This window comes from Mobula birostris, chromosome 7 (genome assembly GCF_030028105.1).
Source record: "Mobula birostris isolate sMobBir1 chromosome 7, sMobBir1.hap1, whole genome shotgun sequence".
NCBI classification, from domain to species: domain Eukaryota; kingdom Metazoa; phylum Chordata; class Chondrichthyes; order Myliobatiformes; family Myliobatidae; genus Mobula; species Mobula birostris.
In genome coordinates this window covers 94,083,483-94,098,529 of record NC_092376.1, presented here as the reverse complement: position 1 = coordinate 94,098,529, position 15,047 = coordinate 94,083,483, and the positions used below count along the sequence as shown (strand labels likewise).

The window sequence follows — 15,047 nt, the reverse complement described above, 5'->3', positions numbered from 1 at the left end:
CGATGTATATAAGTCAGTAACTCTGGGCTCAGTTTTACAGTGTCATAGCAAAAATCTCATTTCAAGCTTGTAATGCATCCCCTGGAGCTTCAGAAGCCTCAAATCCTCAATGCCCAAATTACTAGGCTGGATCTACATGAGGTATTTGAGTGTTAGCAACAGGAACCTGATAGAGACCCCAAATTTAGAGACAACCCAATTGAGGAAGGGCATCCAAGTCAAGGGCTACAACCTCACTACAGTATTTGTCCCCACTCCCATACTGGCAATTTAACAGAGGGTTAGAAGCCACTTGCATAAATTTCACCTGTCATCTCTTCATTGGGAACTTGTGATCTCTGGGCCACATTCTTGGTAATTGCTGCTGTCAGACAACCAGCTCAATTGTTTACAAAAAGTGAAAGCATTCTAGTCCAATGAGAATATTGGAAAAGAAATATTTATTGACATGAAACCAATGCATAAACAATATAAAATTTCACTCCAATGTCTGAAAACTACTTCCTATTGTCAGTCTTCATTTCCCATCTACACTCTGCCTCCATCCCCAGAGTTCCTTGATGACCTAAAAAGACAGAAGAGGTTATATCAAACAATGTCATAAGCACTAGAGTCAAAGCCTTATTGCATGCATTAACATACTTCAGAATATCCAGCAACCCTTAACACCTCTGTAACGCACTAAATGCTGGAGGAACTCAGCAAGTGGATTAGTCCTGTTGAATGGCTTCAACCTAAAGCAACAACTGCTTATTCCTCTCCATAGGATTGTTGAAGATTTCCAGCTTTTGCAGAATCTCATTAATGATTTACTACACTTTTGCAGCTTGTTTAGGATTCAGGGTAGAAATCTAACTTAATATAGTACAACAATTCTGAATACATCCTTTTAAACTCATCTAGACCAAAATCAGTTTAATCATGTCCAATTGTTAAAGTCCAAAATTGTACCCATTTAAGCCATCATTTTAAATTTGCTTTGTGCTGCCATTTGCACAACCAGCTTAAAGCAGGAATGAAGGAGGAAACCCAGTTACAGGGAAAACATCCAAAGTCCAGACAGCACACCAGAAATTTATAAAGCAGCCTGGCAAATTCAGGTAGAATGATAGTGATAGTGGAAAATTGCAAATGTCACCATATTCTTTACGGAGGCAGATGGGAAATAATAGGTCAGTTAGCCTGATTTCAGTGGTTGGAAAGATGATGGAGCCCATTATTAAGCTGAGGTTTCAAAGTACCTAAAGGCACAAGTAAAAAAGGCCAAAGTCAGCATAGTTTTCTTGAGGGGAAATCTTGCCTGACAAGTCTGTTGGAATGTGTATGTTGTTTACTTGGATTTTCAGACCCTTGATAAGGTGCCATACACAAGGCTGCTTATTAAGATAAGAGTGCATAGCATTATATGAAATGGATAGAAGATCGGCTGACTGGCAAGAAAGGGAGCCTTCTCTGGTTGGCTGCTGGTGACTAGTGGTGTTCCACAGGGTTCAGTGTTGGGACTACTTTTCAGATTGTATTTCAAATATTTTGATGAAGGAATTGATGGCCAACTTTGCAGACAATACAAGGATAGGTGGAATAGTGTTCAGGAAGCAGGGTGTATGCAGGAGTATTCTGAGCAGCTTTGCCAAGAAAGGATGCACTAACATTGGAGAGGGCTCAGAGGTGGTTCACAAGGATGTCTCCGGGAATGAAAGGGGAAACGTTTGAGGAGTGTTTATGGCTTTACAACTCACTGGGAGTTTAGAAGACTAGGGAAGGGCGGGGGCAGGAAGCCAAAATGGAGTGGATGTGGAGGGAATATTTCCTATAGTGGGGAGTCAAGAACCACAGGGAAAAGCCTCAATAGAGGGGCATCCATTTAGAACAGATGAAATATACATTTTAATATCTCAATTCACAGTGTATTGAGAAATAAGACGATGATCTTGTTGCACTATTAGATTGTCAGGTATGATGTTGTGACCATCACAGAATTGTGACTGAAGGATGGTTGCAGGTGGGAGCTTAATATCCAAGGTTACACATTCTATTGGAGGGATAGGAAGGTAGGTACAGGATGTGGCATCAATAAGGTATTACATAGGATCAGAAGATGTTGAGTCCTTGTGGGTTGAATAAAGAACCTGCAAAAACAAAAAAAATGGCATGCAAAAGTTTGGGCACCCCGGTCAAAATTTCTGTTACTGCGAATAGCTAAGTAGATGAACTGATTTCCAAAAGGCATAAAGTTAAAGATAACACATTTCTTTAGTATCTTAAGAAAACTTTTTTATTTCTATCTTTTCCAATTTCAAAAGTAACAATAAAGGAAAAGGGCCTAAAGCAAAAGTTTGGGCACCCTGCATGGTCAGTACCTAGTATCACCTCCTCTGGCAAGTATCACAGCTTGTAAACAGTTAATAGAAAACAGATTAAAAGAGTTCGTAGAAAAGGCATGTCAAAAGGGTCATGGGAGATTTCAACATGTAGGTAAATTGGGAGATCGGGTTGGAAATGAATCTCAAGAGTTTGGTTGATTGCCTACAAGGTGGCTTTTTAAGAGCAGTTTATCACTGAGCCGACTTGGGATCAGCTATACTGGATTGGGTGATATGTAATGAACTGGAGGGAGCACCGTGAGGAGGAAGTGATCACAATGCATGGCAGTGGTGGAAGTGGATACAATAGGGTCATTTCAAGAGGTCTAGATTGCAAGAGCAGGGATATGATGCTGAGACCTATACGGCACTGATGCGGCCTCACCTTGAGTATTGTGTAGTTTTGGGCTCGTCATCTAAGAAAATGATGTGTAAGCATTGGAGAGGGTTCAGAAGGATGATTCCAGGAATGAGTGTTATCATGAGGAACATTTGATAGCTCTGGGTCTGTACTCACTGAAATCTTGAATGTTGAAAGGCCTAGACAGTAGACGTGGAAAGGACATTTCCATGGTAGGGAGTCTAGGACTAAAGAGGGGACAGCCTCAGGATAGAAGTGTGCTCATTTAAAACAGATAGGAGAAATTTCTTTAGCCAGAAGTGGTGAATTTGTGGAATTTATTACCACAGGCAGCTGTGGCAGTCAGGTTGCTGGGTGTATTTAAGGCAGAGCTTGATCAGACAGGGAGAAGGCCGGGGAAAAAAGGATCAGCCATGATTAAATGGCAGAGCAGACTCAACAGGCAAAATGGCCTAATTCTGCCCCCAACAGAAGAAAATTCTCTTTCGACCGAGGGTGGTGATTCTGTGCAATTAGCCAAGCCATTGGCTATAGTTAAGGCAGAGGTTGATAGGTTCTTGAAAAATCAAGGTGTCAAGGCAGGAGAATGGACACTAATTGGCACCCCTCAGTGTCATATCCTTCACCCAACCTGAACTCAGACAATAAGCAGGCAGTGGTGCATGATTCACATGCACAGCCAAATGCTGTGATTATTTTTATCAGATATAAAAAGGATAACAAAAATGTTTTTCCAGACATAAAGGTAAAAGTAGTGAGTGGATAATGGACCACTGGGAAGTAGTAACAAAATGGCAGATGAACTTAAGTATTTTGCACCTGTCTTTACTGTGTAAAATCCCTTTTCTTTCTCCCTAGGCCTCCTGTCCCATGATCCTCTCACATCCCTTTTGCCAATCAACTGTCCAGCTCTTGGTTCCATCCCTCCCCTCCTGTCTTCTATCATTTTGGATCTCCCCCTCCCCCTCTCAAATCTCTTACTAGCTCTTCTTTGTTAGTCCTGACGAAGGGTCTCGGCCCGAAACGTCAACTGTACCTCTTCCTAGAGATGCGGCCTGGCCTGCTGCGTTCACCAGCAACTTTTACGTGTGCTGCTTGAAATTCCAGCATCTGCAGATTTCCTCGTGTGTGAGGTGGTTCATTTTGGTAGGTCAAAAATAATGGCAAAATATAGTCTTAAGACTCTTGGCAGTGTGGAGCATCAGAGGGATCTTGGTGGCTGAGTCCATAGGACACAAAGCTGCTACACAGGTTGACTGGTTAAGAAGGCATACAGTGCATTGGCCTTCCAACTGTGGGACTGAGTTCAAGAGCCGAGAGGTAATGTGACAGCTATATAGGACCCTCGTCAGACCCCACTTGGAGTACTGTGCTCAGTTCTGGTCACCTCACTACAAGAATATGGAAACCATAGAAAGGGTGCAGAGGAGATTTACAAGGATGTTGCCTGGATTGGGGAGCATGCCTTATGAGAATAGATTGAGTGAATTTGGCCTTTTCTCCTTGGAGCGGTGGAGGATGAGAGGTGTATAAGACGATGAGAGGCATTGATTGTGTGGATAGTCAGAGGCTTTTTCCCGGGGCTGAAATGGCTAACATGAGAGGGCGCAGTTTTAAGGTGCTTGGAAGTAGGTACAGAGATGTCAGGGTTAAGTTTTTTTTTTAAATGTAGAGAGTGGTGAGTGTGAAGTAGGCTGCCAGCAACGGTGGTGAAGGTGGATACAATAGGGTCCTTTTAAGAAACTCCTGGATAGGTACATGGAGCTTAGAAAATACAGGGCTATGCGTAAGCCTAGGTAATTTCTAAATTAAATACATGTTCGGCACAGCATTGTGGGCCGAAGGACTTGTATTGTGCTGTAGGTTTTCTACGTTTCTAAATTGAAACAAATTCCAGTCCAATCTTTGAGTCATACATTTTCTCCACATACCTCAGGTTGCATCCAGGCATTCGAGAAATTTGCTTATGCTCTCATCAGAACATTCCCTGATCCCCATCGTGACCTAACATGGCAACTAAAACACTTGTTCCATTGTTCAAGCCTGCACCCAAAATTCATTTTCATATCCTTATGGCCAGCCTACCTGCTATCAGTTATGGTTAACAACAGTTGGTACTTGTCAGTTACCACAGTCAATACCATGGCTGGTACAGTAGCATAGAAGATTGCTTTCCAATGCCAGCAATCACCAAATAGAGTTCAATTCTCACTGCTGCCTATAAGGAGTTTGACCTGGGTGCTCCAGTTTCTTCGACATCAATTTGATGGTTTTGTAATGTACTAATGACAAATAACACTAATCTTTTGATTCAATCCCAACACCACTCCAAGGTTGTACAGCTTTGACTTACAATCTTCTCAGACAATGCCCTTAGCAGTAAAGAACCAACTAAATAAATACATTCTAATTAGGGTGATTATAAGAGCAACCAGTTCGCTGCCAATCTAGTCCTCCTTAACTTCTCACCTCTGGGTCCTCCATTCTGAAACTGTGTTTAATGTAGTTGGAGAACTTTGCTTCCCCTTTTGGCAGACCAACACCCTGTTGAGACAAATTAGAATCAGAATCTACAAGATGCAAAGTGCGCCACTCTCATGTTTGTCCATAACTTATAAGAACTCAAATTAGTCATTAAGTCTTTGTTATTATGTCACAAACCATTCATTCTAATTAAGGGATTGCCATGATCTTAAACCATTTTAAAAAAATATTTCTTTAAATGCCGAGCAACAGTAAATACACCAAACCCGCCCCAGCAACTAATACATAACCATATGCATAAACAATGCCCACAATAGCCTCTACAGTGAAAGTCAAAGCAGAACTAATTTAATGATCAACTTTATAGGCTTTTATCAAACCAGATTCCTCTTCCTGGCCTACGCCTGCAAATTACCTAGCATATCAGAATTATTAGGTATCTGCTTTTGCTCAGTTTTTAATCCAGGCAAACATTCAAGTGCTTAGTCTAGGGCTTCTATACCAGCACATCTAATAACATTTTATAAAACCCAGCCAATGTTACCTGACCAGAAACAGATAGCCAGGTTCTAATGGTTATTCCAAAGGCACTCACTTTTTCCACTGAAGCCTTCAATTTAGCCTTTATGTCTTCAGCTGTCAATGAGGGTTTTGGAGTCTTGGGTGTCTGAGGTTTATTGCCAGGTTTCTTTGATAATTCTGGTGTCTGTGGAGTAAAAAAGAACTAAGTAATCCCACTTGTGTACTACAATGTATACCATGTAGCTGCAGCAATGATACACAATGGATTTTGATCCTGGAAACGTGTCCTGCAAGTTGATTACAGTTCAATACTGAAACAGTAGAAGTAAAAACATTAAAGCCAGTAAGCAGTGAACTGAAAAGAAAATCCCAATTTAATAATCATTTCTGATCTAGGTGTAAATCTGTTTTAACTCCCAATCTACAAACATCCACCAGAATGCATAGGTAAGCTAACAAGGAGCTTAACTTTATTTTGATATCACCTACTCAGAAGAATCTCCACAAGCTGCTAGCAGGAACCTGGTTTGTATTCAAGTTATTGTACAAGAACACTAACTTTTGATTGTGGTTTAGCTGGTGTGATTTTGGTTGGTGTTTTGCCATTTTGGCTGGAAGCTCCCTTTGGTCCTGCCCCCTTCAGTCCAGGAGTAACTTTCTGTGGAGTTTTCTGGATACAAAGAAAGCACAATTGAAAATGACATTTACCCAGCATACAATTTAAAATGTCCACATTTCAAACATTTACCAACCCAAAAGCTCATTCAGTGGCCCAACATCAGATTTTGATCTATAATGCAGCTTGTAATGGTTTTCCTGCAGTACATCTAGTATTAAATTGTGATGGAATGGAATGTTTGACCTCAAGTACAACATAACACAGCAATTCCATTGAATTGTCATCTGCCATAGTAAAAGATGGCCACCTGATACAAAACTCATAACCTAAATAGTCTATTTGGATTCCAGATCCATCCATCTTGGGTGCATTTTCTACACATCTACATCTGGATGAGGAAAACATTGATCCTCACTCCTAATCATTCAGTAAGCACCTAATGCTTTTGCTTTCCAAAAAGGTGCTTGAGAAACAATTTCATGAAAGTGAAATGAAAGATTTTCCCTTCTGAAACCTTACCCACCATCTCAATGGTCCTTTTTATTGGCATCTCTGTCTATTTCACTGGGGCTCACCAAAGGTATCTCTGGATCCACAATCTGCAACTTTTTACCTTTTTAGCAGGGGTCACTACTGCAATCTCTTCTGCATCATCATCCTCATCATCATCATCATCATCGTCATCTTCATCTTCATCATCTCTAAACAAGAGCTTGTTTCAGTGAGTCAACCAGCCACATTTCTTCACAAGATTTTCACATTTCAATATTGCCAAAGCAGCCCAATTGCTTAACTCAATTCTTTGCATCTTTTATACCTAGTTTAACCTTTATTCCATATTATGAATATATCCCATCATATGAATATCTACTCCATACAAATTTGCAGAGAATGTAGGGATATGGATCACTAGCTTATTAGTGCAGCACAACATCATGGAGTGAAGGGTGTTGCACAGGTCACTTGACAGAATTTCTTTTCATGTTAAATGTCATTGATTTGGATAATTGATGGATTTGTTGAAAAAAGGGAGTCTGCAGAATGACCCAAGATTGGGAGAATGAACAAAGTGGCAGATGGAATATAGTGCAGGGAAGTGTATAGTCATGCACTTTGGCTGAATTTAGAAAGACAGACTACTTTTAAACAGGGAGAAAATTCGATAAGAGGTGCAAAAGAACAAGAGCCCACGTACAAGATTCTCTAAAGGGTAACTTGCAGGTTGAGGAAGGAAGGCAAATTCATTTTGAGAGGATTAAAATGTAAAAGTGAGAAGGTAATGTTGAAGCTTTATAAGGCATTGGCCAAGCTGTACTTGGGAGAATGAGAGCAGTTTTGAGTTGACATTGGAGAGGGTCCAGGTTTACAAGAATGCTCCTGGAAATGAAATGGTTAATGGAGCACTTGACGGCTCTGGGCCTGTACTCATTTGGGGTTCAGAAGAATGGGGGATATCTCACGAAATATTGAAAGACCTACAGATGAGAGTGGATGTTTCCTATGGGGGGGGGGGGGAGAGAAGAAATGACCTTTTAGAATACAGATAAGAAATATGGAATGCATCGCCACAGTCTTCTATAAAGGCCATTATTAGGCATATTTAATGCTGACAGGTTCTTGATTAGCAAGTGTATTAAAAGTTATAGAGAAGACAGAATTGGTTTCACAGGGATAATAAACCAGCTATTGATGAAATCAGCAATTCATTCCCAGAATCCTCTGGACTCTCTCCAATGACAACGCCTCCTTTCTGAGCTATGGGGCCCAATACTCAAGCATTGATTATCTTCTTATATAGGTTCAGCCTTGCTTCTAAATTCTATTGCATTGAAATAAATACCAATGTTGCATTGACCTTCTTCACCAGATTCAAGTGGTGTAAGTTAAGCTTCTGGGAGTCTTGCACACAAGGGCTCTGCACCTCTGATGTTTGAATCTTCTCCCCATTTAGATAGTCTATACTACTGTTCCCTTTACCAAAATGCATCATCACACTGTATTCCACTTACCTTTTTTTTTGCCTATTCTTCCGATGTGCCCAAGTCCTACCAATCAGATTGCTTCCTCAGCACTACCTGCCCCTGCACCTAACTTTGCCACAAATCTATCAACAAATAAATGACAAACAATGTGAAAAGTAGCGGTCCCAGTACTGACCGCCAAGGAACATCACTAATCACTGGCAGCCAACCATAAAAGGCCCCTTTTATTCCCACTCACTGCCTCCTGCCTGTCAGCAATGGACTGTATCGGCTTAGTCTTCACCCCAAATTTCTTACTCCTACATTGGTAATGTTACTGACAAAACATAATTGATCAGCTAAGACTTTCCAAACAATATTCTTCATTGATGAGTTCTGAAAATACTCACTCAAAGTCATCGTCATCCTCCATTTTCATTTTTTTCTGTCAAGCCAAAAAAAGAAGTTATACTGGAGATAGATTTAACTAGAGAAAAGCAAACAGAACTTTGAGCAGCCACACCCCGTGTTGAGAGTGACTACGCCAGTGTAAGTGAGTGAAATAAATCTAGTTAACAGCAGAAAATGAATTTCACAGAATTCTGCCTTAGCATTCTTACCTGTATTAATTTTGATTCTCCAGGAGCTGCTCGCTTAACTGCTTGTTTTGCTACAGCATTCTCCAACACACTGTCATCCTCTTCATCAGAATCCAAATCAGCTGAAAGTAAATTAATGTCCAAATGTGAAAGGGGAATCCTTGATACTTCACAAAATTAGTATTTCCCCCTCAATGTCAGTCAGAGCTAGCCATCGACTTCAGAAAGGGGGGGGGGGTGGGAGAGAAGGAGGAGACACCCTGTTTTATCCCAGCCGTGATGAAGTCAAAGGGGTTGAAAGATTCAAGATTCTACACACTGCCCACTAGGGTGAATCCTAGAAGCAAGTTACTATTCTGCTGTTACAAGACAGTTCCATACTTCACCGATCAATATACCTCATTATGGCCTTGCACTTCACTGTCTGCCTGCACTTTCTTTGCATTTACATGGCTATATATTTTTCTTGTACAGGTGCCCCCCACTTTTTGAACGTTCACTTTACGAAACCTCGCTGTTACCAAAGATCTACGTTAGTACCCGTTTTCGCTAACAGAAGGTGTTTTCACTGTTACGAAAAAAGGCAGCGCGCGCCCCGAGCAGCCAAGATCCTTCCCCGGAACTGTATTCCAGCCAGCATTGCTTAAACACGTGCCTGTGAACATCTGTGCTTTATGTCAATTTATTTTGAGCATCTGTTAACAAGATGAGTTCTAAGGTATCAGAAAAGCCTAAAAGAGCTTGTAAGGGTGTTACACTTAGCGTAAAATTAGACATAATTAAGCGTTTCGATCGTGGTGAATGAAGTAAGGACAAAGTGAGTTTGGTTTGTGGAAGTTGACGAAGATGATGTTGAAGAGGTTTTGGCATCCCATGACCAAGAACCGATAGATGAAGAGCTGATGCAATTGGAAGAGGAAAGGATAACAATCGAAACCGAATGCAGTAGCAAATGGACCGAAAGTGAAATCGTCCAGGAACTGAACATGAAGATGATGACCTGCCTGCCCTGATAGAAACCGACGACGATGAGATGACAGCCAGGTGTCCCACCACCCTAACCCCCGAGCTGCGGACCGATACATTGCTGCGGAGAAAGCAGCAGTAGCCGGGATGCACCCAGCACATCTTTGAGGAAAAAAAAAAGCCGAAATAAACAAGCTAATTAATTAGGTGCCGCCCAGCACGTTAAATGTCGGCCCAGATCAGTGCGATCACCGCGCCTCTGATCTGGGCTGACATTTACGTGCCAGGCAGCACCTAATTAGCTTGTTTATTTCGGCTTTTTTTTTCCTCAAAGATGTGCTGGGTGCATCCCGGCTACTGCTGCTTGCTTCGCGGATCGGTATCGGTTCGCTGCCTGAAGGTTGGGGACCACAGCACCACCCCAACCTCCGACGACTCAGCCTAAAGCCTGATTTATACTTCTGCGTTAACTCGATGCCATAACCTACACAAATGACTTACACGTGTTGTGAGCATTTATACTTGTGCGTTGGTGTGTCTGCATCGCTCTGCAATTCAAGCACATGCGCACACCTGCCCGAGCAAGGCTTCATGGTCATGGTAGTCTTCTTGGGTAAACAAGAAGCAAGCGTCTTTTTTTTGTAAAAGCGAAATGTGTCCTCCGTAATTTCGGAGGTCTGCAAAGCTTTACGGAAAGCATTGCAGCCAGAGTTCCTTCCCTGCCCTTCAGTCACCCAATGGGAAGCTACTGCAGCGTAGGATGAAATGCAATGCTACCAAGCGGACCAATCACAGCTGTTGCGTTCTGCGATGCCGCGACGCGCAGTTACATTTTGGGAGAGGTGCGCGTCAGGCTCTGGCATAGGGATCCACATCGGCTCTGCGGCGACGCAGTACTTACGGCGTCGCGTTGACGTAGAAGTATAAATCAGGCTTGACACACCATCATCAGTGTGCTCGGCACTGTCTTCCCAATTCCGTTAAGTGATACTACACTGTGCATACATTATTTCTACTTTATATAGGCTGTGTATTTTTATGCGTTATTTGGTATGATTTGGCAGCTTCATAGCTTAAAGGTTACTGGAGAGTGTTTCTGCTGGGAGCCCTTGCGTGAGATTTTCGCTATGGAGAACAGTGCGGCAATGATTGTGGAAAAGTATTCCTACTTTATATAGGCTGTGTATTTATATTATTCCTGCTTTTACTATATGTTACTGTTATTTCAGGTTTTATGTGTTATTTGGCATGAATTGGTAGGTTATTTTTTGGGTCTGTGAATGCTCACAAATTTTCCCCATATAAATAAATGGTAATTGCTTCTTCGCTTTACGACATTCTGGCTTACGAACTGTTTCATAGGAATGCTCAACCTTCGGATGGCAGAGGAAACCTGTACTATTTAAATCCACGAATAGGATAAAAATGGATGGCATGCAAGAAGTCTTTCATCTACTCTTGTGTATATCACTTTCACATACCAAGTCAACAGAAAGCAAATAGTGAAAATCCAAACAAAGCCATTCTCTTCAAATTTTTGCCACATTAACTTTTAAATTCCAGACCTGGTACCTCAGTTATCAACAGGTTTTTCATTTGAGCAACCCAGCTGTTTCCACACCAAACATACACCAGTGCTTAACCACCCTTAAACTGATATGTTAAATCACATTCACCTTCCCTCCACCCAGGGATTTCTCAAGAGCTTACTCACCTATGAGATGTTGTCCACTGATGTACACAGGACCTGTTCCAGATTTCAATCTGAATGTCACTGGTGGCTCAATTTCAAATCCTCCCAAGCTAACCTAATTTCAAAACATTGAAAAATTCAATCTTTTCTCGGAAAAATAGTGCCACTGAACTACTAAATGTTGTAAGCCAATGGAAGTATTCCTGAATAATTTGCTTTTATGAAAACTGTCAGATGTTACCAAAAAATGGGGCAACCGTTCTGCACAGCTCCCCCACTCGTCTGCAATTGACAGGAGCAGCCCCAACCTCCTTAACCAGCAACTGAGCTTGATTCTAACAATGTGGAACAGGACCAAAACTCCAGCTGTTCACAAAGGGTAGTGATGTAAAAAAGGTATATATGACAATACAAAGGTGATTTGATTCTGAATGGTACTTTTGTCAGGGAGAAACTAAGCAGACAGGACCTAAGTTCAAGTACACCAGCAAGCTCATTAAAAACCTAGCTTAGACAAGTTGGATTTGTGATATTTACTTCCCCTGAAATAAGGGTTGCTATTTGTTGAAGCTTGGTGAGAAATATTTTACCTCAGTACCTATGGGCTTATAACAGAATTCCAACTTGGTGCTGATTTAAAACAAGGACTGCAGACATTAATCATGTTGTAATAGTGCAGCATGAATTGTGGCACAAACTCAAGAGTTGTAAAGCCTACTTATAGCACTGGTTCTTAAAATTATACTGCAGCCAATCAGAAAAGGAATTTTATGCACCCATTCATTACCAAAAGCAGGATACTCAATAATTATGCAAAAAAGCTGTTAAAGGACAAGAAATGTATTATAACCATATAACAATTACAGCACGGAAACAGGCCATCTCAGCCCTTCTAGTCCGTGCCCAACTCTTACTCTCACCTACTCCCACCAACCTGCACTCAGCCCATAACCCTCCATTCCTTCCCTGTCCATGTATCTATCCAATTTAACTTTAAATGACAACATCGAGTCTGCCTCAACCATTATTATTTTATTATATTAACAACCATTATTGCATTATAAACAACTTGTTTGTGTGATCTGCAGGGTGCTCATATTGTGTACTTACTGTAGGTTGTACAGATAACCTCAAAGCAGCCAATGTGATTTTTGTATTCTTGCCTTCAAAATTCAATCCTTCTGCTTCTACCAAGTGTAGATCGTCACTAGCATCAGCACCAAGACAAACCTGTAAAATCAAAGAGGGACAACATTGAGCATACATTTGACAAAGAGTGAAAAACTCTGAACACCATCCAGTCATCACACCATGCACAATTATCAAGCTAATAGAAGGAACAATGCAGCCAGATGAGTCACACAAAGGTAAGGATTTATATTTCCTTGAAAAGACAAGTGTTACAGAACAGGCCCTTCAGTCCATCTGGTGCATGCCAAACTATTACACTGCCTAATCCCATCAACCTGCTTCTGGACCACAGCCTTCCATACCTTGTCCATCTACATAACTCCCAATTTCTCCTAAAAATGTTGACGTTGCACCAGTGGAGCTCATTTCACTCTACCCACCGAGTGAAGAAGTTGCCCTTAAATATTTCATCTTTCATCCTTAACCCATGACCTTTAGTTATAATCCCACTCAACCTCAGAAAAAGCCCATTTACAGTTACCCTATGTTGTTCAGTCAGCAAGTCAAGTGTGACTCATGGACCAGGGGTTTTCATGGCAAGATAGGGAAGGGTTAGGGTTAGAGTTAGATTACTAGGCCTTTCTTCCGTGCAAATACTGCTGCTGTCCAGATTGTGACCCAGCTGGGATTGAACTCAGGACCACCTGCCTTGAAGTCCAGTGCTGATGCCACTACACCACCAGCCAGCCCATCCTATCTTTACCCTCTATCACTTCTCATTCTTCAACACTCCAGGGAATAGTCTTAACCTATTCAACCTTTCCCTACAATCAGATCCTCAGGTCCCAGCAATATCCCCATAAGCTTTCTCTGCACTCTAACAATCTTATTAGCACTTTCCTAAAAGTACACAACACTCTAAATTAGGTATCACCAACATCTTATACAGCTTCACTCAAACTGTAACGAAGCATATAGATGAACTATATGGGGTAAATGCTGTCCACGTGGACAAGATCTGGTATGGAAGGCTCATCCAAATTGCTGTACCGATTGGTTAAGACATTACCATTCATGCATTATACACCAACACAGGAGCCTCCAGCACATGAGATATGCATAAACAACACGGGTGAGACAGCGTAAATAAAGGAAAACGGAGGACCGAAGTTTCGGGTGGAGACCATCCACCTGAAGTGAAGTGGGCTCAGAATGAATGGGCAGAGTCGATTATGTGGTGCAGATCTCGGTGTGATATTTCATGGAGTGGGGGAAATACATACCACCCGAAGAGACAGTTGGTGCTCGGAGTTATCGTCCGCCACTTCCATCTTGAATTCCTTTGCAGTAGCCTTTAGTTCACAGCCTGGAAAAGGGACACAGACGATGAACAGTGGGCCAGATTGGGACCTCCCCTTACCTACACGCGAGAGCAGCCCCATGAGGCAGCCCTGGCACACCCATTACGGGACCGAACCCAGTGCACCCACCGCCCGATCCAAACCTAGAGGCCGAGGCCTCAGGCCCACTACACGTGGGCTGGCATATAAGGCCGAGTCCGCAGGAGCGGACGCTCCCAAACAAGGACGAGGGGTAGGCGTACGGCCCCTTGCCGAGTCTTTATCGGCTCTCACCGAACAGGAAAGTTCGCGACGGCAACGAAGCGCTTTCCAACGCATTATCCAGTTCGTAGTCATCCATCTTGCGATTACTGGTGCTCCGGCAATAAGACCCGCCTAGCGCACGCTGCCGGCTTTATGTAGCCACGGCAGATCCGCCTCCTACGGAGATCTCGCGCGATCTCCTCCGCGGCTGGACTGTCAATCAGCAGTCGACGGAGAGTCTCGGGGGCAGTGGGCCGCGCCGCTGTTTCGCCACTCGTCCCTCGTACCGGGGGCAGCACACGGGCACAAAGTCACCTTCACGTCCCAGTGCAGACACCACTATCATAACGGCCTCCATCATCACCACGGACAGTCGCTTACTTCCTCTCACCCTAAACCTACACCGTATAGTATTTGACATTTCTAGCCTTGAAGAAGACCACCCTATCTAATCTTTTTCAGTTTTATAAACTGCAGTGAGATAGTAACTATGTTAATGCTCTGTGGTAAATAGTATTTAATAGTATAAAATGTTATCACTGACAAATGTATTGCTTTGCAGCAGCAGTGCAGTGCAATACATAAAACAGTATAAATTACAATAGGAAATATAGTTTAAAAAGTAGTGAAAAAAGGAGCAAAACAGTGAGGTATTCATTGGTTCATCTAATGGTGGAAAAGAAGAAACTGTTCCTGAAACGTTGAATGTGTCTGTTCAGCGTCTTGTACTTGGTCCCTGATGGC

At 42.2% G+C, this 15,047-nt stretch overlaps 1 protein-coding gene across 1 annotated transcript; it reads right to left on the bottom strand.

Annotated features, from left to right (window-relative positions):
• Positions 1-423: 423 nt before the first annotated feature.
• Positions 424-14,442, bottom strand: LOC140200335 (nucleophosmin-like). The gene is made up of 11 exons (XM_072263521.1): positions 14,334-14,442; positions 13,983-14,065; positions 12,679-12,798; positions 11,590-11,683; positions 8,931-9,031; positions 8,721-8,755; positions 6,963-7,050; positions 6,290-6,400; positions 5,804-5,914; positions 5,194-5,268; positions 424-565 (listed from the first exon to the last, which is right to left on the bottom strand). The coding sequence occupies exons 1-11, from the start codon at positions 14,398-14,400 to the stop codon at positions 518-520; spliced, it is 933 nt and encodes a 310-aa protein (XP_072119622.1). The 5' UTR covers positions 14,401-14,442; the 3' UTR covers positions 424-517.
• Between the last annotated feature and the right edge of the window lie 605 nt (positions 14,443-15,047).